This window comes from Gymnoscopelus braueri, assembly GCF_963280865.1.
Source record: "Gymnoscopelus braueri genome assembly, chromosome: 1".
Classification (NCBI taxonomy): domain Eukaryota; kingdom Metazoa; phylum Chordata; class Actinopteri; order Myctophiformes; family Myctophidae; genus Gymnoscopelus; species Gymnoscopelus braueri.
This window is the reverse complement of record NC_137603.1, coordinates 12,156,295-12,179,635: the sequence shown is the minus strand read 5'-3', so window position 1 is coordinate 12,179,635 and position 23,341 is coordinate 12,156,295. Positions and strand designations below refer to the sequence as shown.

Here is a 23,341-nt window from a genome sequence, read left to right as displayed (position 1 = left end):
TCCATTTATTTGTCACTGCATGTAATCCTACGGACTGGGGCTCCTAGGATACAACAGCAGTGACAACACAGAAATGTGTGTGGGGAGGAATCAATTGGTATATATATATAAATAGTAGGTCGGACCGGTGCCCGCGTTCGAACCCATGACCTTGTGGTGAAGCGGCGTGTGCTCTGACTACCAACACTATATACACAATGTTGTAGACAGTTTTAAGTTTTCTTTGTTTTGTTCGCTTCTTTCATAATTTTTTTGTTTTTATATGCATCAAATATTATTTTGGAATAGATTAAGTTATTATTTGATATTTAGAAGCCTCCACTTAAAGCTTGTGTTACAAACCTTACAAGCAAAGGGCTTTTCACCTGTATGAATCCTCATGTGTGTTTTCAGAGTGTCAGCTCGGTTAAAGCTTTGACTACAAACTGAAACTGTGAAAGCAAAGGGCATTTCCCCTGTATGAGTCCTCATGTGTGTTTTCAGATGATTAGTTTGGCTAAAACGTTTGCTACAAATTGAACAAGCAAATGGCTTTTCCCCTGTATGAATAAGGTGTTTGTTCAGATCACCCTTGCGACGACAGACTTTGCCACAATTTGTACAACAAAAGCTTTTCATTCCTGTTTGACTCCTCATGGATGCTGTTTGTTTTGATGATTTCAGGGTTGGGGACAGCTTGTTGCCCAATGACAATAATAGTGTGTTTAAAGCTGACTGCTGTTCACTGGTCACCCACTCATCACTGTCTTCAGTATCAGATTCAGAACAGTGTGAAGGCCAGTCATCACTGTCCTCAGTAATGTCAGATTCAGAACAGTGTGAAGAGAGGAGCTGGTCATCAATGGTTGGTTGTGATGTTCCACAGTCCTCTACATCAGCTTGTGTTTTCACGTTTTCAGTTGAGGTGCTGGCTAGAGGCTCTGTCTCTCTGTTTTCATCATCATCTTCACTTTTCACTGCTAGTAATGTCAACGATGACCCTGCAGCCTCCTCTGGTCTTTGCAGTAACTCCTCCTCCTCCTCCTCTTTAATCTGTGGAGGTTCTAGTTTCACCTGGACCAGACTGGGACTCCTCTCCTGCTGTTCAGGGGAAACCTCCTCTCACACTTGTCAAAATGTTTGTGTACAGTTCTAAGTATGAATTAGTGTTCACAAGTACTATGCAATTGTACTGACCTACACGTCAGTAAACAGGTGTCCAATCTCAAGCCTTTACTGTAGAAGCCATTTCACTGTTATTGATTTGATTACTATTATCATTATTATTATTATTATTATTATTATTATTATCATTATTATTAGGCATATGTAGGCCTGTTTGATTGGACAATGCATGCACCTGGTTGGAAAGATGTTTTGTTTTTACCAGTGCCAGAGAACAATGCCATGAGAACTGAGAAGCTGTTTGTACTAATGCACATTTGTGGATCAAGTAAATATGCAAACTATTAAATGAAGCTGTGGACAATGTGTTCTTTTGCCTGCGTTGAAGACAAGCCTTAAGGTGCATCAGTGGGTTTTGTTGATTTGTTTGGAGGAATTGAGTGGAGCCGACGAAACGCCACTACATTTACATTTGATGGACTCATTTTGGTACGCATTAGGCCCCGGACCCACATAACCCTGAGTGTACAAATGGAACTAAAAGGACCTGTTCATTTGGTTCCATTTGTACACTCTCATAGTTACAGACCCATAAGGATCCATTTGGTTCCATTTGTAAACTCTCATAGTTACAGACCCATAAGGGTCCATTTGGTTCCATTTGTACACTCTCTAGTTGCAGACCCATAAGGATCCACTTGGTTCCATTTGTACACTGACTACACTCTCAGAGTTGCAGACCCATAAGGGTCCATTTGGTTCCTATACTATAACTCATTTAGCTGGGACTCCCTGAAACCCCCTCAAGGACCCCTGGGGGTCCCACTGTGAGAACCACTGGTCTACTGAGAAGACAAATAGTGACTTCATTGTTAAACAGAACCTTCATTTATCTGAGTTCATCACACTTAATATCAAGTTTCTCCAAAAGTCCTTATGGTTTTGTGTGCAAAGGACGTTTCAATGTGTTCACGGTTTGGCTCTGATTGGCTAACCGGTGTTCAGCATTACTGTGCTCTGGTTGGCTAACCAGTTTTCAGCATTACTGTGCTCTGGTTGGCTAACCAGTATTCAGCATTACTGTGCTCTGGTTGGCTAACCAGTGATCAGCATTGCTGGATGGATTTCATTTGAAATAAGCCATTGTGCTTTTATGGGCGATCCAGTTTAGAGGACCTTGTATTGTAATTTGTACTTCCATGTACTTTTTCCATGTCTTTCTAAATAAAGTACTCCAATCAATCAATCAATCAATCAATCAATCAATCAAACTGTACTCTGCCAAAGTAATCCAGTAGGAGTTCTTAACCACTTAGAATCAGAATCAGGTTTATTGTCACATTAAAGGTTTACAGAAGTAAAAAAGTGGGTGAAATTTGTTTTCGTGCATAGTTCCCATCGTAACGTTATTTCCATAGAAAGAAGAAGGGGAGGAAGAAGAGGGGGGGGCCTTAAACCCTACATACTACTTCATTGACAGGGGGGTCCCTCATCAATACACAGTATATGTAGGCCCGGTGTCACGGGCCTACATATACAATGTAGGCCCGTGACAATGTAGGCCCCTGGGAGTCAAGACTCCCAGTAAAAAAGAATAAACCTTCTGGTACTTTTTAATTAATAGCTTTTCGGTGTCATGCCTTCCTGAGCGTGTTAAGAAAGTGGTCAGTGGTGTTATGTGTACCTGGAGGGTCCTGATAAACAGACAGACATGACAAGGACTTCAGCTGCTGTCGGTAAAAGAAAAAAACGCCCCCCGCACTTACTCACCTACCTCCCCCACTGTTGTCGGCTAGCACCGGGCCTGAGTATACAGTATGTCTGTGTGTTTGAGGGAGACAGAAATGGCCAAATAAAGGAACAGAGAAATTACTGAGCAGAATACTAATGGTGATTGACTTGTGCAAAGTTAATTCATGTATTATAGAGATGGAATAGACAAATAAAAATTGCTATGATTAGAGCAACATTTGCACATCCATGTTATTCAAATTCCATGTGTCTAGCCATTTGGGTATTTCTTCATTACCTTGATCGTTGCATGTGTTGACTACTTAACCCGTCACTTTGTTGATCTGGGTCCCCCAGGGGTCTATACTTGGCCCCATACTTGGCCTCTACACCAAATCTGTTTGTCAAAAATAGCAGATCTGCCAGCTCATAAGGCATCAAAACGCACCATGCAGTGAGCTTGTAGATCTGCTATTGTCTGTGAATGTTCCTCTTTTTTTTGCAAAATCTTAGCCTACTATGACATGCCCAGAATAGGGATGCAAGGTTTCATGTGGTTATGACAATGTAGTATGCTGATAATCATCTGGTCTCTTTCCTCCAGCCTTTCTGTTGACCCATGGTCCTTTACACACAACTTTCTCTCCATCCAACACCTGTTCCTTTGCAGATTTTTATTATCAATACAAAACCCATGTTCTGTATTTCAGCTATTCTAAAATAGCTGACATATCCAGATTTCCCTAGTGCCCAGAATGTTTTGGTGCCCACCTTTCCTGTTACCAGATGATTTACTTTAAGTAGAAGTATACAATTCATCATCTAGGATTCTGGGTACTTCTTCCACCACTTGGTGAGGGAGACAATATTTTGTATCTGCACATGTCATGGGATCCTAAAGAATGTCAGTGAAAGAAAAAATGCAAATAGGGACCAAGATTTACATACACTCTAATCAAACATCAGTGAAGCCCAACATTGTAAGACACATTATGAAATATTATGGTCCTCCTGCACCTTACTGGTTTCCTAAACTGCTATTGCTAATTTACAAGCAATTCAGTGTCTTTTTACAGGCAACGATAAACTGACATTTTGCTGAATGAAGAGTGAGAGGTAATCATTCAAGGCACATAACGTTTTCTCTCAGATGGCAATGGACCATTGGACTCATTAAATAAGTAGTAGTGTTATAGCACCATCTAATGGTTGCTCTCTTTTATTTCCACCGAGCCACCTGGTAGAGTGTTGTAGTTTTGATAGCACAACTGAATGGACAGTGGCGATTGAACAAATATTCTAGGTTTATATATTATATAATAAGTTTGTATTTCATGACATGCAGCGAATACTTAGTAAAAGTAAACTATTAGTTTACCAGGAGGAGTGTGTCGCGTGCCTTTAAGAGAATCTCCTCCTCCTCTCCCACGTGTTTTCCTCAGAGCCATACAAGGCTCTGGTTTTCCTCTGCTCATCATCACCAGTGTTGCCAATGTCTGCTTATTATGAGCGACTTTGGGCTTATCTTTCTGTGAAGTTGCTTGTAAATATTGTTTTTTTGCGGGTTGTGTTTTTTTTGGGGCTTGATGTGTAGTTGCTTATTTGGGCTTACTTCACTTTAAAAAATAAATAAATTAACCAGTGGTTCTCAAATACTTTCATGTCATGGACCCCCAAATTAATAATTTTTGAAAATAGCAGATCTACAAGCTCACAACGCGTTGTGAGCTTGTAGATCTTTTTGATATTTGACATTTTCAAATAGGTGATGTACCAGGTTTAAAGTGCTCATGTGGCTTTCTTCTTTTGGGCTTGTTTTCCTAGACCTGGTTTGCTTATTTCCCTCACACAATCTGGCAATCCTGCTCACCACGCTCACGTTCTAAAATCTCGCGCGACCACCAGACCATACTCCTCTTCCCCATTTCGCAGCTTTGTTTTCATTGCTGCTCTGTGTTGAATCATGGCTGCTCACACTACCGAGGAACCGTTCCCCTTCCACGGGCTGCTGCCCAAGAAGGAGACCGGCGCCGCGTCTTACCTCACCCGGTTCCCAGAGTACGATGGACGGGGTGTCCTTATCGCCATCCTCGACACCGGCGTGGATCCAGGGGCGCCTGGCATGCAGGTGAAAAACCCCACCGGCTGCGTATCGTTATCTTGAATTAGGCCTGACTCATTCAGACAGTTAGCATGGGCAGCTAGCTTTAGGCTAACCTAACGTTGACCCTGACGTTGTCATGGGTGGCAAGCTAACAACAACAACAACAACAACAACACACCTGTAATTGATGCCACACACGAAATTGTAGCCGCAAGCAACTCTTATAGATCCTATTTTTTATATCTGGAATCTAGAGTTGCAATACCAACCCTTGACAGCCCATACATCCAAACAGAAAATCTGATTGTGTAAATTAAAACGACGTTAAACTCACCAACATTGCAGCTGTACGGAAAGTTTGAATTATCCTCTTTCTATTTGACACGTTTTTGTTTCATAGAAATCCACCATAGACATGTCATGTGTTACTTTCTGTCAATAAATTCCGTGCAGGTGATTATTTTTTCTAAGTGTTGGAGTTTGGAAGCGCTCGTTGGAAATCACTCAACGGTTCTGCGTACCACCTGTTTCTAAATGTCACATAATTGCAGGAGGCAGTAGGACATTGCGTTTTTGAAAACGAGCGCTTCCAAACTCCAACACTTAAAGGTCCTTGCACACTGGTGCGTCTTTTCGTTGCGTTTTTTTTACAACAATGAAAAAAATTGAAAAAACAATGAAAAAAAAAAAACGCAACGAAAAGACGCACCAGTGTGCAAGGACCTTAAGAAAAATAATCACCCGCAAGGAATTTATTGACAGAAAGTAGCTCATAACATGTCTATGGTGGGTTTTTATTAAATAAAAACTTTGCAGATAGAAAGAGGATAATTGCAACTTTAGATGCCAGATATAAAAAATAGAAGAAGTTGCTTGGGGCTAAACGAAACTAAAGAACCAAGGATTGTGTCTGTTGATTTGAGCCAAAAATGGTGTCCAGGCTGGTGGTTGAGCTCTAAACTAGCAGGCTAGTTGGGTAACATTGTAAATGGCTGGAATTACAGGATTCAACCATAGTTGTCGATATATATCAGGTTCAACCAGTTAATTTGTGGTTGTCATTGAATTCCCCCATGTTAACACGTGTGTCATCTTCTAGCTCCCTACCCACTGTTACCATTCAAGCTTGTTGAAACGCCTTTAGGTGCAGTATGATGTTTGCTTAGGTGAGCTGGACACATAACAGCCAACTGTCAAGTCACGTTTGGGTCGCTGTCAACTTAGTTTGTAAGCACTTGATCAGTTAACCAGGACCTACCAGCTAAAATGCAATTTCAATTCTACAAATGTGTGGGTTGACTTAACTTTAGGGTGAGCTGAAAATGATTTGATCTCTTGCTCATTATGACAGACATAGTGTCTCCATTCTAATAAGTGTAAACAAACCTTTCCACATCTAATGGGTGACAGTTAATAATAATACATTGATTCTTGACATTGGCAATTATTGTCCTTTTTAATAAAGTAATTTCTAATGCTAGTTTATCCTGTCTGTATATTTATCGTGTATCTAGCTGATGTGATCAATGTCCAAGTTGTAATTTACGGTCCGTTTGATCCTCCCAGATGTGTGAATGCACATGCATACAATGTATGCTTGTGCAACTGTGTAATTGTTATAGGGAAATATGGGAGGTTATTACTGCTGAGTCTTGCTGTTGCTGAATATATACTGTATTGTATGGCGTATGTATTATTATTATTATTACAATTACTGTGCTATAATGTATTACACATCCACTTAAGTGTTCCTCACATATTTTCAGTAGTTTGCAGCTCATCATCTTGTATTCCTTTAGCTCACAACTGAAGGCAAGCCAAAGATCATTGACATCATTGACACGACAGGAAGCGGGGACGTGAACATGACCACAGCGGTGGAGCCAAAAGATGGAACAGTCGCTGGTCTCTCTGGTAGAACACTTAAGGTTTGCAGTCCTCTTTCCTTATTTATAAAGAAAACGACAGATACATCAAAATGTCAACTGATTATGTCCCATGATTACCGTTACTGTGGTTAAATGCTTAAGCCTTTGCTTGACGGGAAGGAGTCTGAGGATTTTAATTGATCATTCTATGATTCTACTTTCATAGATCTCTGCATATTGCAAATTCTGAGGATTTAAAACATAAGCTGTGTTTCTCACATTCTGCCTCTTTGTAATTGTCTCCTGCTTTAATCTCTCTCTCTCTTTCTCTCGCTCTCTCTCGCTCTCTCGCTCTCTCTCTCTCTTTTTTACACACTTACTCTATTATTAATATTTCCATCCCCCAGATCCCTCCTTCCTGGGTCAATCCATCAGGGAAGTATCGCATTGGAGTTAAAAATGGCTATGAGTTCTTCCCTAAGGCACTTAAAGAGAGAATACAGGTAGGAAGGCATTCATTCATAGTTGTTATGGTATGGATGAAGCCTGAATTTAATGGACCATTTAGTGTGTTGGATTAACTATCTACTTCAACTTCAAAAACTTTATTTTCCTTTTGGAACTTCGTTTGTGCAGTGGTTAAAGCAAGTTTGAAGTCTCTAAAAAAAATGTCATACTGAAAATATCCCTGTGTCAATTAGGGCTATGTATTGGCAAGAATCTGGCAATATCACAAAACATTGGCTACGATTCAATAATCAAAGTATTAAAAACAAAAACCACTACTGGTATGTATATAATCTGCTATATAGGCTATTCACAGAAGTGGTTCGTTCTCAAACCTTTCTGGCCTTATTACCCCATTGTCCCTCATACCTGAATCAAAGTACCCCTGACTACATTTACCTTATAAAATTGCAAGTGATAACCACAGCTAGCACATGATGCTATGAATTAATGATAACCCACTTTTTGAAGAATATAAGAAATTAAGAATGCAAAGAAATGGAGTGAAAGTATGGAGCAGATTTCTCAACATATCAAGTTTTGATGTCAATATGTTCAAAATAAAACCGCTTAATGGCATTGACCTCCTGCCAGTGCCATTTGATGCTGCGTTGATCGGTCCAGCAGTTTGCAAGACTAGCCCCAGACAGATAGGCAGACACATTTGTAGACGGCTCTGCCACGCTGTAAAAAAATATGGGGGAAAGAATCAATCTTTTTTCCAGGGACTATTTTCAGCTAGACTTTTCAAATCAATAGGCAATTTAGAAAGCATTAACACAACGATTTTGTAACTTTGACAAGAAATAAGGGGGAGGGAAATTGTGTGTGTCGGATTAACTATCTAAAGCAAGTTTATTTTCATACTGTACCGAAATGAATGGATAAATGTTTCCCATGAACAAGCTATGGTATACTTTGGAAAATGGTCAGCAATAATGTGAAGTATACCGTGAGTTGTAGTTGGGCAAAATATGTCAGACCACTGGCATGGTCTTGTAAGCTGCTGTTTCTTTGCACCAATAGAAAGAGCGTAAAGAGAAGACATGGGACCCAGCACACAGAGCAGCCCTCGCTGAAGTCAGCCGCCGGACGGAAGAGTTTGATCTCGCTCACCCCACCCCCTCACAGGTCACAGCCACAAATGTTTCTGTGCAGCCATTAACTGGATACAGGCATATTCTTTTGTATCCTATTCCCAAATGGTCTCATTTCTGCTTCCCTCCACCACAATTTGTTCCCTTCTTTAGATTGAAAAACTGCAAAAGGATGAGCTTCAGAGTCAAGCTGAGGCGTTAGCATCTCTAGAGAAGAAGTACAGTGACCCAGGGCCTGTCTATGACTGTGTGCTTTGGCACGACGGCATCACTTGGAGGTTAGCACATTAGGCCCCCCTTCCAATCCCTCTTCTGCCTGGTTACTCTCTTCTATGAAAAAACATACGCTTTTGTTTCTGAGACAAAGTGACCTTTAGAGCTTGGCTTTTCTCACCAGTTTTCCCCTGTTGTGTGTGCACTCTGCAGGGCTGTTGTGGATACCTCAGAGACCGGCGAGCTTTCCCAGTGCACAGTGCTGTGCTCCTACAGAGAAACTCAGGAGTACGCCACGCTGGGAAGCGCTGAGATGCTCAACTACTCGATCAATGTTTATGATGAGGGAAACACACTCTGCATTGTCACCAGCGGAGGTGAGCTATCTCCAGTGTAAACATACAGATCGTCTTCATTGTTTTACAGCTCCTCTCGAATGCCTAATAAACTCATCCTATGGTGCAGACGTTAAACATAATTGCTTTTGCGTGTTATTTTGTCAAGGGGCTCACGGGACACACGTGGCGAGTATCGCGGCTGGCTACTTCCCAGACGAGCCGGAACGTAACGGCGTCGCCCCTGGTGCCCAAATCCTAGCCCTGAAGATTGGAGACACACGCCTCAGTACCATGGAAACGGGCACAGGCCTTATCCGAGCTGTATGCAACAGTAGTTCTCAGTTAAAATAATATTAAAAACAACAATTCTCTGCTATTGACACACCTGCCTTGCTCACTGATGTCTTTGTTTTCTCTTTAATTTTCTTTCTCCCTCTCTGTCTCTTATCCTTATTGAAGATGATTGAAGTAATCAACCATAAGTGTGACTTGGTAAACTATAGCTATGGTGAAGCCACACACTGGCCCAATTCAGGGTAAGTGTGTATCTTGTGTGTAGTGTCAAAGGGGTTAATTTGTCACTTACTCATACAGGTACAAGCAGTGAAAAGTATGTATATATTTTCTTCTAGGAGGATCTGTGAAGTGATAACAGAGGCTGTGCAGAAGCACAATGTGATGTTTGTATCGAGTGCAGGAAACAACGGCCCCTGTCTCTCCACTGTTGGCTGCCCTGGAGGAACCACCAGCAGTGTAATAGGTACACGCATGCATATCACATTAGTTGAGCTGTACATGCCTGACTTTATCAGTAAAGTATTGTTATAGGGGCCGATTAGCCTCCAAAATTAGATCAATATTTGTACGCATTCCAGAGTGGAAATTAGACCAAGTTTCCATGGCATCATACAAATGTAGATATTAAGACATAGCCATCTATCTTAACTATCCACAGGTGTAGGAGCCTATGTGACCCCAGACATGATGGTGGCGGAGTACTCACTTAGGGAGAAGCTGCCTCCAAACCAGTACACCTGGTCCTCCAGGGGTCCAAGTACAGACGGGGCCCTCGGAGTCAGCATCAGTGCCCCTGGAGGGGCCATCGCATCCGTACCCAACTGGACACTCCGTGGTACACAGCTGATGAACGGAACGTCCATGTCATCTCCTAACGCCTGTGGAGGCATCGCACTTGTCCTCTCAGGTGTGTGGGTTGTGGGTTGTCACACGCAGTGGGACTAGGTTGTGTGTATGTATATTATGTGAGTGTTTATGCAGGGTTATGCGTTCCTTGCTGTAATTTGTGTGTGGCTAATATGTGCACATGTACTTGATGCAGGTCTGAAGCAGAATGGGATCCATCCATCTGTTCCTGCTGTGAGGAGAGCGCTGGAGAACACAGCTCTGAAGGTGCAAGACATCGAAGTGTTTGCACAGGGACATGGAATCATCCAGGTAACTGGACTATGGGTGTCATCATGGGACATATTCTCAATTTGTAATGAATGTTAATCTATTATTAATGCAGCATAACTAAGTTTCCCTTTCACTGCCTTTCTTGTTTCTTCCCCTTGCTTTAATTCCTTGCTCTTCATTTCTGTCAGGTGGACAGGGCATTAGACTACCTCACTACACATGCCGGTTTACCGACAAGCCACCTGGGCTTCTCTGTAACTGTGGGAGCACAGAGGGGCATCTACCTCAGGGACCCTGCCCTAGTTCTGGCACCCTCGGATCACGGAGTGGGCATTGAACCCATCTTCCCTGAGAACACAGGTATGTAGTTGCACACACACGAACACAATAGTACAGACAGTCCAGAATTGCTTTAGGGGTGCAACAGTTCAAACTCATCGTTTTAATTGATAATAAAACAATCTTTGATTTTGGGGGGACATTTTTCTATTTTAATCTTTTTCTTTTAAAATGTTGTAAAAATATTTTAAACATTTTGTTTCGTGACACTTTTGTACAACAAAGTATGAAATAGGCTTAAAGGTAGGGTAAGTGATATTTTTTGGTTAAAACAAAAAGTATTTTTTTTAAAGGTTAAAATACTATATTCTGATCGTAATCATTGCTATAGAGTGTTTGTTCAGTAACAGGAGTCTCCCCGTCTCTCCAGCTCTTTAATAAACAGAAAATACATTTTTCGGTAGGTGTCAAAATCTCAGCCAATCAGGAGAAAGTACCCATTTTTAAGCTTAATTTGTATAGTTTTCAGTTCCAATTTTGCATGCTCATTTCTTAGTGTCATCACTTCCAATTTCACTTGTTTAATCTGTATCCTGATTGAGTTCTCTGTCCTGGTTGGATAAAATTGGAAATGAAACTACAAAAAAATAAAAATAAACTACAAAATACATTTTCTGTTTTATAAAGAGCTGGAGAGACATGGAGACTCTTTATATGGACAGGACACTCTATAGTAACGAGCACTATCAGAACATAGACCCATTTTGCAATTATTTGAAACTTTGCAAATCACTTACACTACCTTTAAGTCATCGATTTAGTAGATTATAAGAATAAATTCAAATGTTTTCGTATCGGTGCATTGATATATAGAGCGTGCCAACGTGTCGTCACCACGGGGGGCGTGGCATTGGGCAATGTTAAGTCAACCTGGTTTTTACCCCTCAAAGATGTCCGCAGCTACCAAAAGACACTTGTTGACGCCCCTTCAGGATTTTTGGCACACTATATGTAAAAAATTAAACGAATGGTCAAAGAACACGCTATTCGATTAATCGAAAAAGTTATCAATAGTTGCAGCCCTAAATTGCACTTCAGTGCTGACCAGACTTTCTTTCCTCTCCTTTTGCTCTCTTTTCTTCTCTACATGACCATTCCAGACAACTCTGAGCGAATCTCCCTTCAGTTACACTTGGCCCTTACGTGCTCCGCCCCCTGGGTCCAGTGTCCCTCCCATCTAGAGCTCATGAACCAGTGTCGTCATGTCAATGTCCGCATTGACCCCGTGGGACTTAGAGAGGGACTGCATCATGCTGAGGTATGGGGTATGACTTGAGGCGTGAGAAGGAGGGGGCTGTGGTTTTCACATGTGATGATGTGAAATCATTGAGTAAATATAATTGATCCGGTAGTCCGGGACTATTCAGGTGTTTCAGGAACTTCAGTAAGAGTGAAAAACAGGAACAGGTTAGGAGTCCAGAGCCAAGATAAAGATAAAAGGTCAAATAAAATAGACTTGTGTTGAGTTCACACTAGCAGTTACAAAGCGACAGGCTACAAGTTATTTTCAATTGAATTAGGCGACACGAATATTCAAACGCGTTAATCAATCATATGTTTTTGTTTCACTTACCTTCTCTCTCAACACAATTCCTGCTTGTAATGGGAGGAAACCGAATCATTGCCGTAAGCCAGTTCCCTGTTCCTTTATGTTTTTATCGCTCGTCGGACGCACACTTGATGATGTCAACAGGCACTTCAAAGGCAACTCGGCAGCAGCGTAGCTGGTGACGCTTGGTCGTTTTTATAGCTTTTGCAGCTGCTAGTTTGAACACAGCATTAGATTCTGGCACTCAGATTACATAATTATGTTCAACCATTCACCCATAGATCCAGTGAAGATATTTATCAATGAAATAAACAATGTTTAATTAATATAAATGATTATATGTGCAGCCTATCAACAGTGAATATGAAAATGTATACCTGTATATGTACAGTGTCAAAAGGCGTTCAACAGTTAGTATCTGGGTAATGTATTGTTTGCAGTCTATTAGTGAATATATGAATGACAGTTTGCTATTATTATACCAGCTTGTTCAGTTTGTTCCATCCCTTGTGTTGATGTTGTATGTGTATGGTTAGGTGTGTGGTTACGATACTGCTGCTCCCACCTCTGGTCCTTTATTCAGAGTCCCCATCACCGTCATCATTCCTACCAAGTAAGTACCCACGGTGCTTTGCCAGGTGTTTTTCTTTTAGTGTGTTGAGGTGGTCTCTGTGTGACAGCTGTGTCTTCCCTCTGGCAGAGTCGGTGAGAGTCGTAACCAGGAGGTATCTTTCTTAGACGTCCACTTCAGACCAGGGCAGATCAGACGCCACTTCTTCACTGTTCCTCAGGGAGCCTCCTGGGCAGGTGTGTGTGTGTGTGTGTGTGTGCATACTTGTGTGTATGTCTGTTTATCGTCACTGTGAGGCAGAAACCTTGTATCTCCATATCAACCATCTTTTTTTCATAAATTACCACTATTTATGGCATGACAGTTTTGCACAAAAGCAGCGGAAATGGCAGACCTACAAGCTCACAACTCATTGCATCACAATTACAACATCTTCACCTACATGTTTAGTGTTTAATCTGTCTAGCCTTTGGTCATATGTTATGTTGTGCCTTTTATACTCGCCTCTACTTATGTACTTTACTCCCTTTGTTCTGCTGTCTTAACTTAACATTTTAAACATATTTTTTTTGTGTCACTTATCTCCTTTACCTCTCTCTCTGTCTTGCAGAGATCACATTGACCTCTCACTCGGGGGATGTGTCTTCTAAGTTTGTTCTTCACGCAGTGCACCTGGTCAAGCAGAAAGCCTATAGAGCTAATGAATTTTACAAGTTCTCATCGCTACTGGAGAGGGGCTCGTTGACCGAGGCTTTCCCTGTGCTGGTACATGCATTTACTGTATATATTGTATACTGTATATACACTCAGTGTTGTTTCATATTATTTATGACATTGCAAGGCACGCCATTTAAATCTACTTATTTGATGCTGGTATGAAAGGTGTTGTGAGCAAAGTAATGTTATGACCCCTTTAACCCATTAAGAACTGAGGTTGATTCTACAAATGCCTTCTAAATCAGCAGTTCTGACACTTTCAAGATTTTTCAAAAATCTTCAAAAATAGCAGATGTACAAACTCACGGCACAAAATAACGCGCCGTGAGCTTGTACGTATATCTGCTTAAATCTAAAATGACAGATGCATTCACGGTTTTAACCCTTTTAGACCTGAGGCCGATTCTAAAAACGCCTTCTAAATCATGACCTAACTTTTCTGAAAAACTTCTAATATTTATTACAACAAATGTATGTATTTATAACAAATGTATGTTGCTGTATACTGTACATAGCAACAAGAACCTCCAAAAGGGGTTCCTGTCCCGAAAGGTATAGTTACAAATAGGGGTTCCCGCCCAAAATGGGTTAATGGGTTACAAACGAGATGGTGCATTTCAAGGGGTTTGTTTATCCACTAATTAAATGATTGAAATAAGTGTACTGTATGTGTTCTCTCTCTCCTTGCAGTCAGGTAAGATAGTAGAGTTGTGCATCGCGCGCTGGTGGGCAAGCCTCGGCGATGTCACAGTCGACTACAGCATCTCCTTCCATGGCCTCAACACATTTCCCTCTCCCATGCATATTGTAAGTACTGCACAAACACCACTAGTGCATCAGTGAATTCATACTTAACTCAGGCGTTATCCGTGTTCTGTCTGTAATCCCATGTTTGCCTTTCCTCCCAGAATGCGTCAGAAGGTGTTACAAGCTTTGAGGTGTCTTCTCCCCTGAGATATGAGGATGTTTCCCCTAGCATTACCCTAAAGTCCTGGGTTCAGCCCCTCAGGTAAAACACACACACGCACACGCACGCACACGCACACACACACGGAATGTGTCTTGCTATATATCATACTCATGCTAACTACTGTATGTGTTCTGTTTGTTTTCATAGACCTATAAGTTCTAAGATCAAAGCCTTAGGAGTGCGGGATGTTCTCCCTAACAATAGACAGCTGTATGAGATCGTGCTCGCCTACAGCTTTCACCAGGTAATGTCGGCACACGCTGCTCATCACCACGCATGCTAAGCAAACGGTGGGGTTTTCTTCTTTTGTGTAATTTTCCATCGCTCTGTTTTCAGCCCAAGAGTGGAGAGGTCACGCCTAGCTGTCCCACGCTCTGTGAGCTGCTCTATGAGTCCGAGTTTGACAGTCAGCTGTGGATGCTCTTTGACCAGAACAAGAGGCTACTGGGCTCAGGGGATGCTTACCCACACCAGGTACAACCTCAGCTTGTTGGACTATGCAAATGTAGCCACTCGATGACCTAAAGTCTAATTTATGCTTGCTGAACATGTGTAATGTCGCTCAACAAAAATGTCTCACGTCAACACTTATTTTCAGTTGAATATACAGACTAACAGTACACAATTGTTTTTTAGAAACATGCTACACATACTATATACTAATAACTCTTTCTTGGCTGACACATAACTTAGGCTCAGATAAAGTTATGTCGTCATTCAAGTGTGTGTATTAAAGGTAGGGTAAGTGATTTGCTTTGGTTAAAATAAGTGTTAAATAGCTCTATATTCTGATAGTACTCATTGCTATAGCGTGTTTGTTCAGTATTAGGAGTCTCCTTGTCTCTCCAGCTCTTTATAAAACAGTTTCAGTTTCATTTCCAATTTTATCCAACCAGGACAGAGAACTCAATCAGGATACAGATTAAACAAGTGAAATTGGAAGTGATGACACTAAGAAATGAGCAGACAAAATTGGAACTGGAACACTATACAAATTAAGCTTAAAAATTGGTACTCTCTCCTGATTGGCTGAGATTTTGACACCTACCGAAAAATGTATTTTCTGCTTATTAAAGAGCTGGAGAGACAGGGAGACATCTGTTACTGAAAAAAACACTCTATACTGTAGCAATGATTAATATCAGAATATAGTATTTTAACCTTTTAACAAAATACTTTTTGTTTTAACCAAAAAATATCACTTACCCTACCTTAACTTTTGAAAATGTGCATCTGCACCAGCTGTTTAACTTTAGAAGTTAAAGTAGTGGGCACGGTGGCGCAGTCATCGGTAGCGCTGTCGCCTCACAGCTAGAAGGTCCTGGGTTCGATTCCCGCAGGGGACACTGTGGGCGCTGGGGGCGTGTTCTCTCCTCCGCGTCATCAGTGCCCATACCCTAGGTGGGGTTGGCGAAAGGGCCTCTCTGTGTGGAGTTTGCATGTTCTCCCCGTGTTCCCTAGGGTAGGTACCCTCACAAAAACATGCTGTAATACTGGTCTCTATACTGCCTCCCCCTGGCCAGCCGGGGCGCCTGATGGAGGGGAAAGGAACTGGTTGGAATAACGTGTTCCTTCCACGCGCTACGTCCAACCAGGGAAACTCTCCCCTGTCAGGTGACAAGAAGGTCAGTTGGCTCTCATGCATTGAAGGAGGCATGAGCTCGGCCCTGACCTTCCTTCGGTTGGCAGAGGGGAGGTAGTGCCCAGGATTACATAGACAATTGGCACTGGGTGTAAAAAATGGGGTTACAAAATCGTGGGATAAAAATTTGAAAAAAAAAGAAGTTAAAGAAGTGTGTATAATCATCATCTTTCCAAATGTGTCCTTTTCTCAGACTTTAGACTAACTTGATCCTAATAAGAATCCCCCCCCCCCCCCTCCATTCTCTCTCTCTGCTCAGTACTCTCTGAAGCTGGAGAAGGGTGATTACACGTTGCGACTGCAGGTGCGTCACGAGCAGTGCAGCGAACTGGAGCGCCTCAAGGACCTGCCGTTCGTGGTCTCCCACCGTCTGTCCACCACACTGAGTCTGGACATTTATGAGACCCACCGTGCTGCCCTCATGTCCAAGAAGAAGGTCAACTCTATCACCCTGTGTCCGGGGGCCTCTCAGCCCTTCTACGTCACAGCCCTGCCAGATGACAAGTAAGTGGAGAGTTGACTGGAGGTGATTCTTTGAGATTTACCTCGGAATCGTTTAGGTTCACCGTGATTATCTGTGTTTTCGTAGCTGGGCTTAAAGTGCCATACTCAAATGTGTCATGATGACGTCCTTGGCATGGCAAAAAAACATCCCTCTAAAGGGTTTTAAAATGGAAAGAGGAAAAAAAAGGATTGAGATGAACGTTAATGTGACCCATTAATGAGATTTTGGATGTGTCTAACTCTGTCCTATGCTATTCCCCTGTTGTCTCCCTCTTTTTTAATCTCACTCATCTGTCATTTCCATTCCTGCAGGATCCCTAAGGGCACATGTCCAGGATGCTATCTGACAGGTTCTCTCGTTGTGCCCAAGGGTGAATATGGCAAGAAAGCCGTAAGTGTAAATATCTGCCCATCCAAAGGCTTTCATTGGTTTCCACTCTTTATGTTCTATACTTCTTTTTTTCCATTACAGCCGGGACTTGAGCTCAATGTTATGGCTTTTTTTTCTTCCTGTATACATCATGTTCCTACCCTGTCTGTATTTTTGCGGATGGTGTCACATTTAAGGATCACCTCTATCAGATCTCATCATACTCTTTGTCTTTTTTTGTTAATTGTATCCACCCTAATTCACTGGATCTTAAAGTGATATTTCACACTGGTATTAATGCTGGTGACCTGAACATGTAGTCAATCTCAGCCCCTGGAATACTGTATATATTCAACACTTATATTCACCAGTGCACCACTTGACTTTCAAGTTTTTCCACCAATTGAACATAACCAAACCTGAAAAACGATACATCAAAATATATATATTTCTCACCAGATTGCAACGCTTCAGTTAATATATGTTGGACATAAGAATCAACAAGGGAAGCAGCTGACATATTTACAGGTCATCAGGACAGCGAATAGAAGGTTTTCACAAACATTTCCAATGTACTTCCACTTCATCTTACTTTTGTATAGCACAGTGCAGATGTTGTCATCGAAATATCTTTATTTTCCTCTTGTCAGATGCCTGTGCACGACCTTAGCAAGTTATTAATTTGTTCAAGGCTCACAAAATACTAACAGCCCAGAGGAATTACCCGTAACCAGTTAGTATTTTGTGACCCTAAAACAAAATAACTTTTTATAGTTGTGGAGTCAGGAGACAATGGAAACTGAAAACTATGTCAATGACAGCACTGTATTGTGTTGTACATTATGTTACTGAAATACTAAATAAGTGACCACAGATGGAATCTGAGACGATACAATGTTGGCTTCTTAATGCTGCTGGCAATGGTGAAAACGGATATATGCCGAAGTATGTCTATCAAAATGTATGTTCCTTACACTTGAAGGGGGACGTTTGTGCCAAAATCAGTACATTTTTATGAAATATCAATCAAGTCAAAGAGAAATATCACTTTAAACATGTGCTTTTGATGAAGACATCAAAACTACCAACCACCACATTTGCTCTATTTCAAGGGTTGCAAATGCTTATTAGTACAACTTTAAACTGCTTTGTCTCACTTGCCTGCTTCAAAGAAAACAATGCAATGGGCCGTGTAACAGCACTGTCCAACAGTTGCTATTTTGTGCTCCTGGCTGTTTTTCAAGTAGCCATTGCAAGGTCATTCCCATTAACCACTTAAATCCTTTATTTCTTTATGTGGGAAACTTGTCCGGAGTTTGCTCTGTACTTGGACCGCTCTTTTGTCCCTCTTCAACGAAAATAGCCGATCAACAAGCTCACAACGTGTCGCAAACGCGTTTTGAGCTTGTAGATGGGCTATTTTCGGCATATGTTACCCAGCATACGGATGCTCAAGTCGAGGGGTTTCTTACAACATTGTATTGACTATTCTATAGTATTCTTTGCTGACATGATGGTTCTATGTCTGTCTGTCTGTCACACTGCTGCCAATTATGTGGTGTTTCAAGATTTTACTACTTGAGTGGTGGAACCACCCACTAGAGGTGCAGAATTGACCCTTGTGGCAGAGTGGACATTTTTTTTACCACAAGGCCACAGAAGTGGCGAGGCCATTGGCATAAAGTCAGTCACTCTCACTAGCCGCAATGGCCAATATGGGCACATAAATTTGGGGATATGGTAAATTGTAAAACATTTGAAAGGTAGGTGAATAGATTCTGAATCACTTGGTGGGACGAAAGATAAATGAAGAGAATCCTTTTGGTGTGTTTGTGTTTTCTATTCCTTACTGTGTGTTATTCTGACCACCAGGGGCAGGCCTCTGCAAAACGACAAGGAAAGTTTAAAAAGGTACTGGATGAGCTAGCATTCACTGTTCAACACAGAGCATCGTATGCTCTGCCACCACCTGGCTGTAGAGGGGAAATCACCCTGGGGAGATGATGGACTTGTTATATCTCTCTTAATGATGTAAAAAACATGTAACCATTAAAAAAGGGCATATACAAAATGGCATATATTATTAGCAAATTATGCAACAGCGTAGTAGTCCGTCTACACAATTATTGTCAACGTGTTTTTGAGGTGCATTGTGTTTTCTGGTGGTCAGCAAAATGGCACAACTTTTAAGAATCTACTTTGTTAAGACAATTTAGAATGTTTCTCTAATGACAGTGGTAGTTAGCACGTCATCTGTTCTACCTCCATGTGTACTGGCATTTTCTCAATTGCTAATACGTAAATAGAGATAAAAAAAGGACCATGGTGTGGTTTGTGCATAGATCCGTGGATATTTATTCATTTGTTTTGACCACAGCATGTTGTGTGTGTTCATGCAGGACATTGTTCCAGTTGTCTACCACTTGATCCCTGCGCCCAACAAGTCGAAGAATGGGGGGAAGGAGAAAGACAAGGAGGTGGAGAAAGAGAAGGATGTGAAAGAGGAGTACTCGGAGGCTCTGAGAGACCTGAAGATTCAGTGGATGACAAAGTGAGAATTCTCTTCTCTTAGGTATGGCCTGCATTTCCCGCTGTGTTAGTGTCTGAGCCATCATTTATCCTGTGGTGTCTTATGTGGTCCTCAGGTTGGACAGCAGCTCCCTCTATGATGAACTGAAGGACACATATTCCTCTTACCTCCCTCTGCATGTGCAAAGACTACATCAGTTGGACTTGGAAAAGGTTTTAACACACTCACACACACACGCACACGCACCACATTTGTGCTGAGATTTCTCTAACTCTAAAGAGAATGATGCCAGCACTCACATTCTGTATTTCAGGTACTTCTTTAATTTAAAGTAAGACAGACAACAAATTTGTTGTATCGTTAATTTTTGACTGAAGTTGTGCTCGGATTTTCTCTTAACACTAGTCTATTGTTCGTCAGCAGGAGCGTTCAAAACGTCTTGATGAGGTAGTGTCAGCCGCTGACATAGTAATGTCCAACATCGACCAGACGGCCCTGGCTGTCTACCTCACCATGAAGACGGACCCCCGGCCGGACGCTGCATCTATCAAGAGGTACCCACCGGTTTGTTGAATCTTTTTGAACTGGCTGATGAGACGAGTACGTTTTACATGCAGACCAGGGTTATAGAGTTGAGGCCGACACTCGCATTACTGTGTTGCAGTGACATGGAGAAGCAGAAGTCATCGCTGCTAGATGCATTGTGCAGGAAGGGCTGCGCTCTGGCCGACCAGCTCCTGCTCCCCCCTGAGCCCCAGGAAGGGGCCAGCGCTGAGGGCTCAGGACCAGCGCCAGCGCCAGCGCCGGCAGAGACAGAGGGGGAACCGGTGGGCAGCAGCTCTGACGATACCCAGGAATCTGTTACCAAAGCCCTCACAGATACATTTTGGGAGGTGCAGAAGTGGGCTGAGCTGACTGACGCCAAGGTAAAAAACAACAGCAAACACAGAATTAAATTATTTATGCTACATTTATGCTTCAGCAGAAATGTGTCATGCTTGACAAAAATATATATATTTTTGAGTAGGCTTAAATGTAGGGTAAGTGATTTACTTACCCTAAAATTAGTGTTAAATAGCTCTATATTCTGATAGTACTCATTGCTATAGTGTGTTTGTTCAGTAAAAGGAGTCTCTCATGTCTCTCCAGCTCTTTATTAGACAGAAAATGCATTTTCAGTGCTCTCTCCTGATTGGCTTAAATGTGGTCACCTAACTGAAAATGTACTATATTCTGTTTACTATAGAGCTGGAGAGACCCCTGTGACCGAACAAACGCTCTGTAGCAATGATTACTATCAGAATATAGTACTTTTTAAACAAAAAAAACACTTACCCTACCTTAAGTTAGTGATATTCTTTTGACTAAATCAAAAGGTTTTTTGTTTAAACGTGAAAGCTCTATATTCTGATAGTAATCATTTCTATATAGTGTATAGCAGGTATCTCCCTGTCTCTCCAGATCTGTATTAACACATTGGGTGCCAAAACCGTATATATACTTCTTTTCAAAAACTGACGTTGAGTGCCAAAACCGTATATATACTGTTTTTGAAAAAAAAATAGTTCTCTCTCCTGATTGGATACAATTGGCATCCCGACCCGAAGAGAGAGACAAATTTGGATGGGCTTGACAAAGTGGGAAGCGTTTCAAGTTGTCTGCAAATTCAATTTTGTTCATTCTTCACACAACTACTTCCGTTCCCCCACCGCTTTGAATGCTCAACCACTCACCATGAAACGAGGCCCAAATTCGCTCAGCCATTGGTTGGCAGACAAGAGCGGTTCCTTGCGTCGGGGTGCCCTCTGCGAGGTGGGAGTTGGTCCTTTAAGAATTTATCGGGAGACGATTGATCATCTATCGGGTCCGGAACATTAACTGCCGCCAGTCAGGTTCAAGCTAATCAGCGTATAGGAGGAGAGGTGTGGGGTGGAAGTACCACAGTAATAGGATAGGATGTTTTTTTTATACCACGACCCCGTTTTATGGGGGCATGTCATGTCACGCGCATGTCAGTTCTGGGACGTGGCCAGAATGTCATGTTACCGGCAGTGAAGTGGAATGGAAAAGGGTCTCTCAAATCACCCCAGACGGCTCTGCCATCTATTACAAGTCTCCAATTTGGCACACGCACACCTGGCCTGAATGAATGAAATCAAATGAGCCATATTAAGCTATCTGTGATGGATAGCTTATCACCCCACTTGTCGAGTTGAGCCATTCAGCAAAGATATGAATCATGACATGACTGTTTTACGTGGTCAGACCACACGTCCATACTAACGAATTATGAAGAACTATGCTGAAGGCTTAATCCTAGTCAATTGGCTTATCGGTTTGTTGGTCTGGTCTGGTCTCTTCTCTGTTCAGGTCTTGACATTTTCCTATAAGCATGCTCTGGCAACTAAGACGTATGGCCGGGCCTTGAAATACGCCTCCAAGATAGTCGAGGACAAGCCCAGCAAAGAGAACATGAAAAACTGCATTCAGGTATGAAACAGAAATGACTTCCTTTTCCCTCTATTTATTTCCTCTTGTACTTTTACTGTGTCTCTAAATGTGTCTTTTGTTTTAGTTGCTTGTTGCAGTAACTTAAACACATGAACAAAGAAACAAACGTAAAATGCTAATTCTAGATGCAGACTCTTAACATCACTTCCTCTCACTTGCCTTTTTATTTTCCAGTTGATGCGTCATCTTGGATGGACGCACTGTGCCATCTTCACTGAGAACTGGCTTCCTATCATGTACCCTGTAGACTACACACCGTTCTAGACAAGCACCACAAGCAAACACAAAGCAACATGGCCATATATGGTTCACACATGGTCACTCATATTTCATATTCCTCAGGATCACATCGTCTACCCATCTGGCCTACCAGCTGCCTCTTTAACGAACAATAATACAAGCAATCACCAAAATAAAGGAAACGGCAGAGTACGTGAATGATTCCAGTACATTGGGTGCATCCTCTTGGTGATCACCATGACCTACTAAAGTTGAAGCAGAATGATCTCCTCTAAGTTGATAATGGAAGTGAAGCTTTCCTTCGGTCACTGGTGGGCACTGAATGGTTTGTTGACCATCAGAAACAGTTGCCAGATCTCCAACTGGAACACACAAATCTGAATTTGTGATATGGGGATAGTGGCTCAATGCTTCAGGGTTTCCTATTATCTTGGTAGTTTCTTGTAGAGCTAACCTAACCTGTTCAGACGCCATGCCCCATCTCTAGAAGTAACCTCATAACATGAATGCAATACAAGGGCCAATGAAGACCCTGATATCTGCATGCCCCCCCCCCCCTTCAGATAATCATGTCATTCTTCTGGTTTTATCAATCCATCCCTGGCTTATAAGCCTAAATTGTACTCTATTGTTCACTGAAAATTATCTGATTTGAACAGAAAAACTGAATGAATTAGGTCCCTTATTTGGACACTTGGGTGAAAGAACACCTTCAGATGCTTCTGGGTGTGATATCAGTATGTCATAGCCACGTCTGCCGACACAAGATGGTCTTTTTATTCTTGTCTTTGTCTTATTCACACTTAAAGCTACAGTAGTATATTTACTCATCCTCTCAGTCTTGTCCACACTTAAAGCTAGTATATTTACTCATCCTCTCAGTCTTGTCCACACTTAAAGCTAGTATACGGTATTTACTCATTGTCTCAGTCTTGTCCACACTTAACGCTAGTATATTTACCCATCGTCTCAAAGGACAAGACCATTTGAGGTGCCTTTTATACCCGTACCACGTTTAAT

The 23,341-nt window shown here is 41.8% G+C and overlaps 1 protein-coding gene across 4 annotated transcripts; it reads left to right on the top strand.

Annotated features, from left to right (window-relative positions):
• The first annotated feature begins 4,763 nt into the window (after positions 1–4,763).
• On the top strand, positions 4,764–23,221 carry tpp2 (tripeptidyl peptidase 2). 4 transcript variants are annotated; one of them, XM_080414682.1, is made up of 29 exons: positions 4,764–4,963; positions 6,739–6,867; positions 7,215–7,310; positions 8,341–8,445; positions 8,565–8,689; positions 8,838–9,001; positions 9,129–9,283; positions 9,422–9,498; positions 9,595–9,722; positions 9,918–10,166; positions 10,302–10,417; positions 10,567–10,738; positions 11,818–11,975; positions 12,803–12,879; positions 12,967–13,073; positions 13,448–13,602; positions 14,245–14,361; positions 14,463–14,563; positions 14,672–14,768; positions 14,861–14,998; positions 16,426–16,670; positions 16,983–17,061; positions 18,913–18,951; positions 19,440–19,591; positions 19,686–19,782; positions 19,994–20,124; positions 20,235–20,496; positions 21,941–22,060; positions 22,256–23,221. In XM_080414682.1, exons 1-29 carry the CDS (start codon positions 4,799–4,801, stop codon positions 22,343–22,345), a joined length of 3,846 nt encoding a protein of 1,281 aa, XP_080270808.1. In that variant the 5' UTR covers positions 4,764–4,798; the 3' UTR covers positions 22,346–23,221. The 4 variants fall into 4 exon arrangements, with proteins under 4 accessions (XP_080270808.1, XP_080270807.1, XP_080270810.1 ...); XM_080414681.1 differs by having other exon boundaries at positions 19,991–20,124; XM_080414684.1 differs by lacking the exon at positions 18,913–18,951.
• The last annotated feature ends 120 nt before the right edge of the window (positions 23,222–23,341 follow it).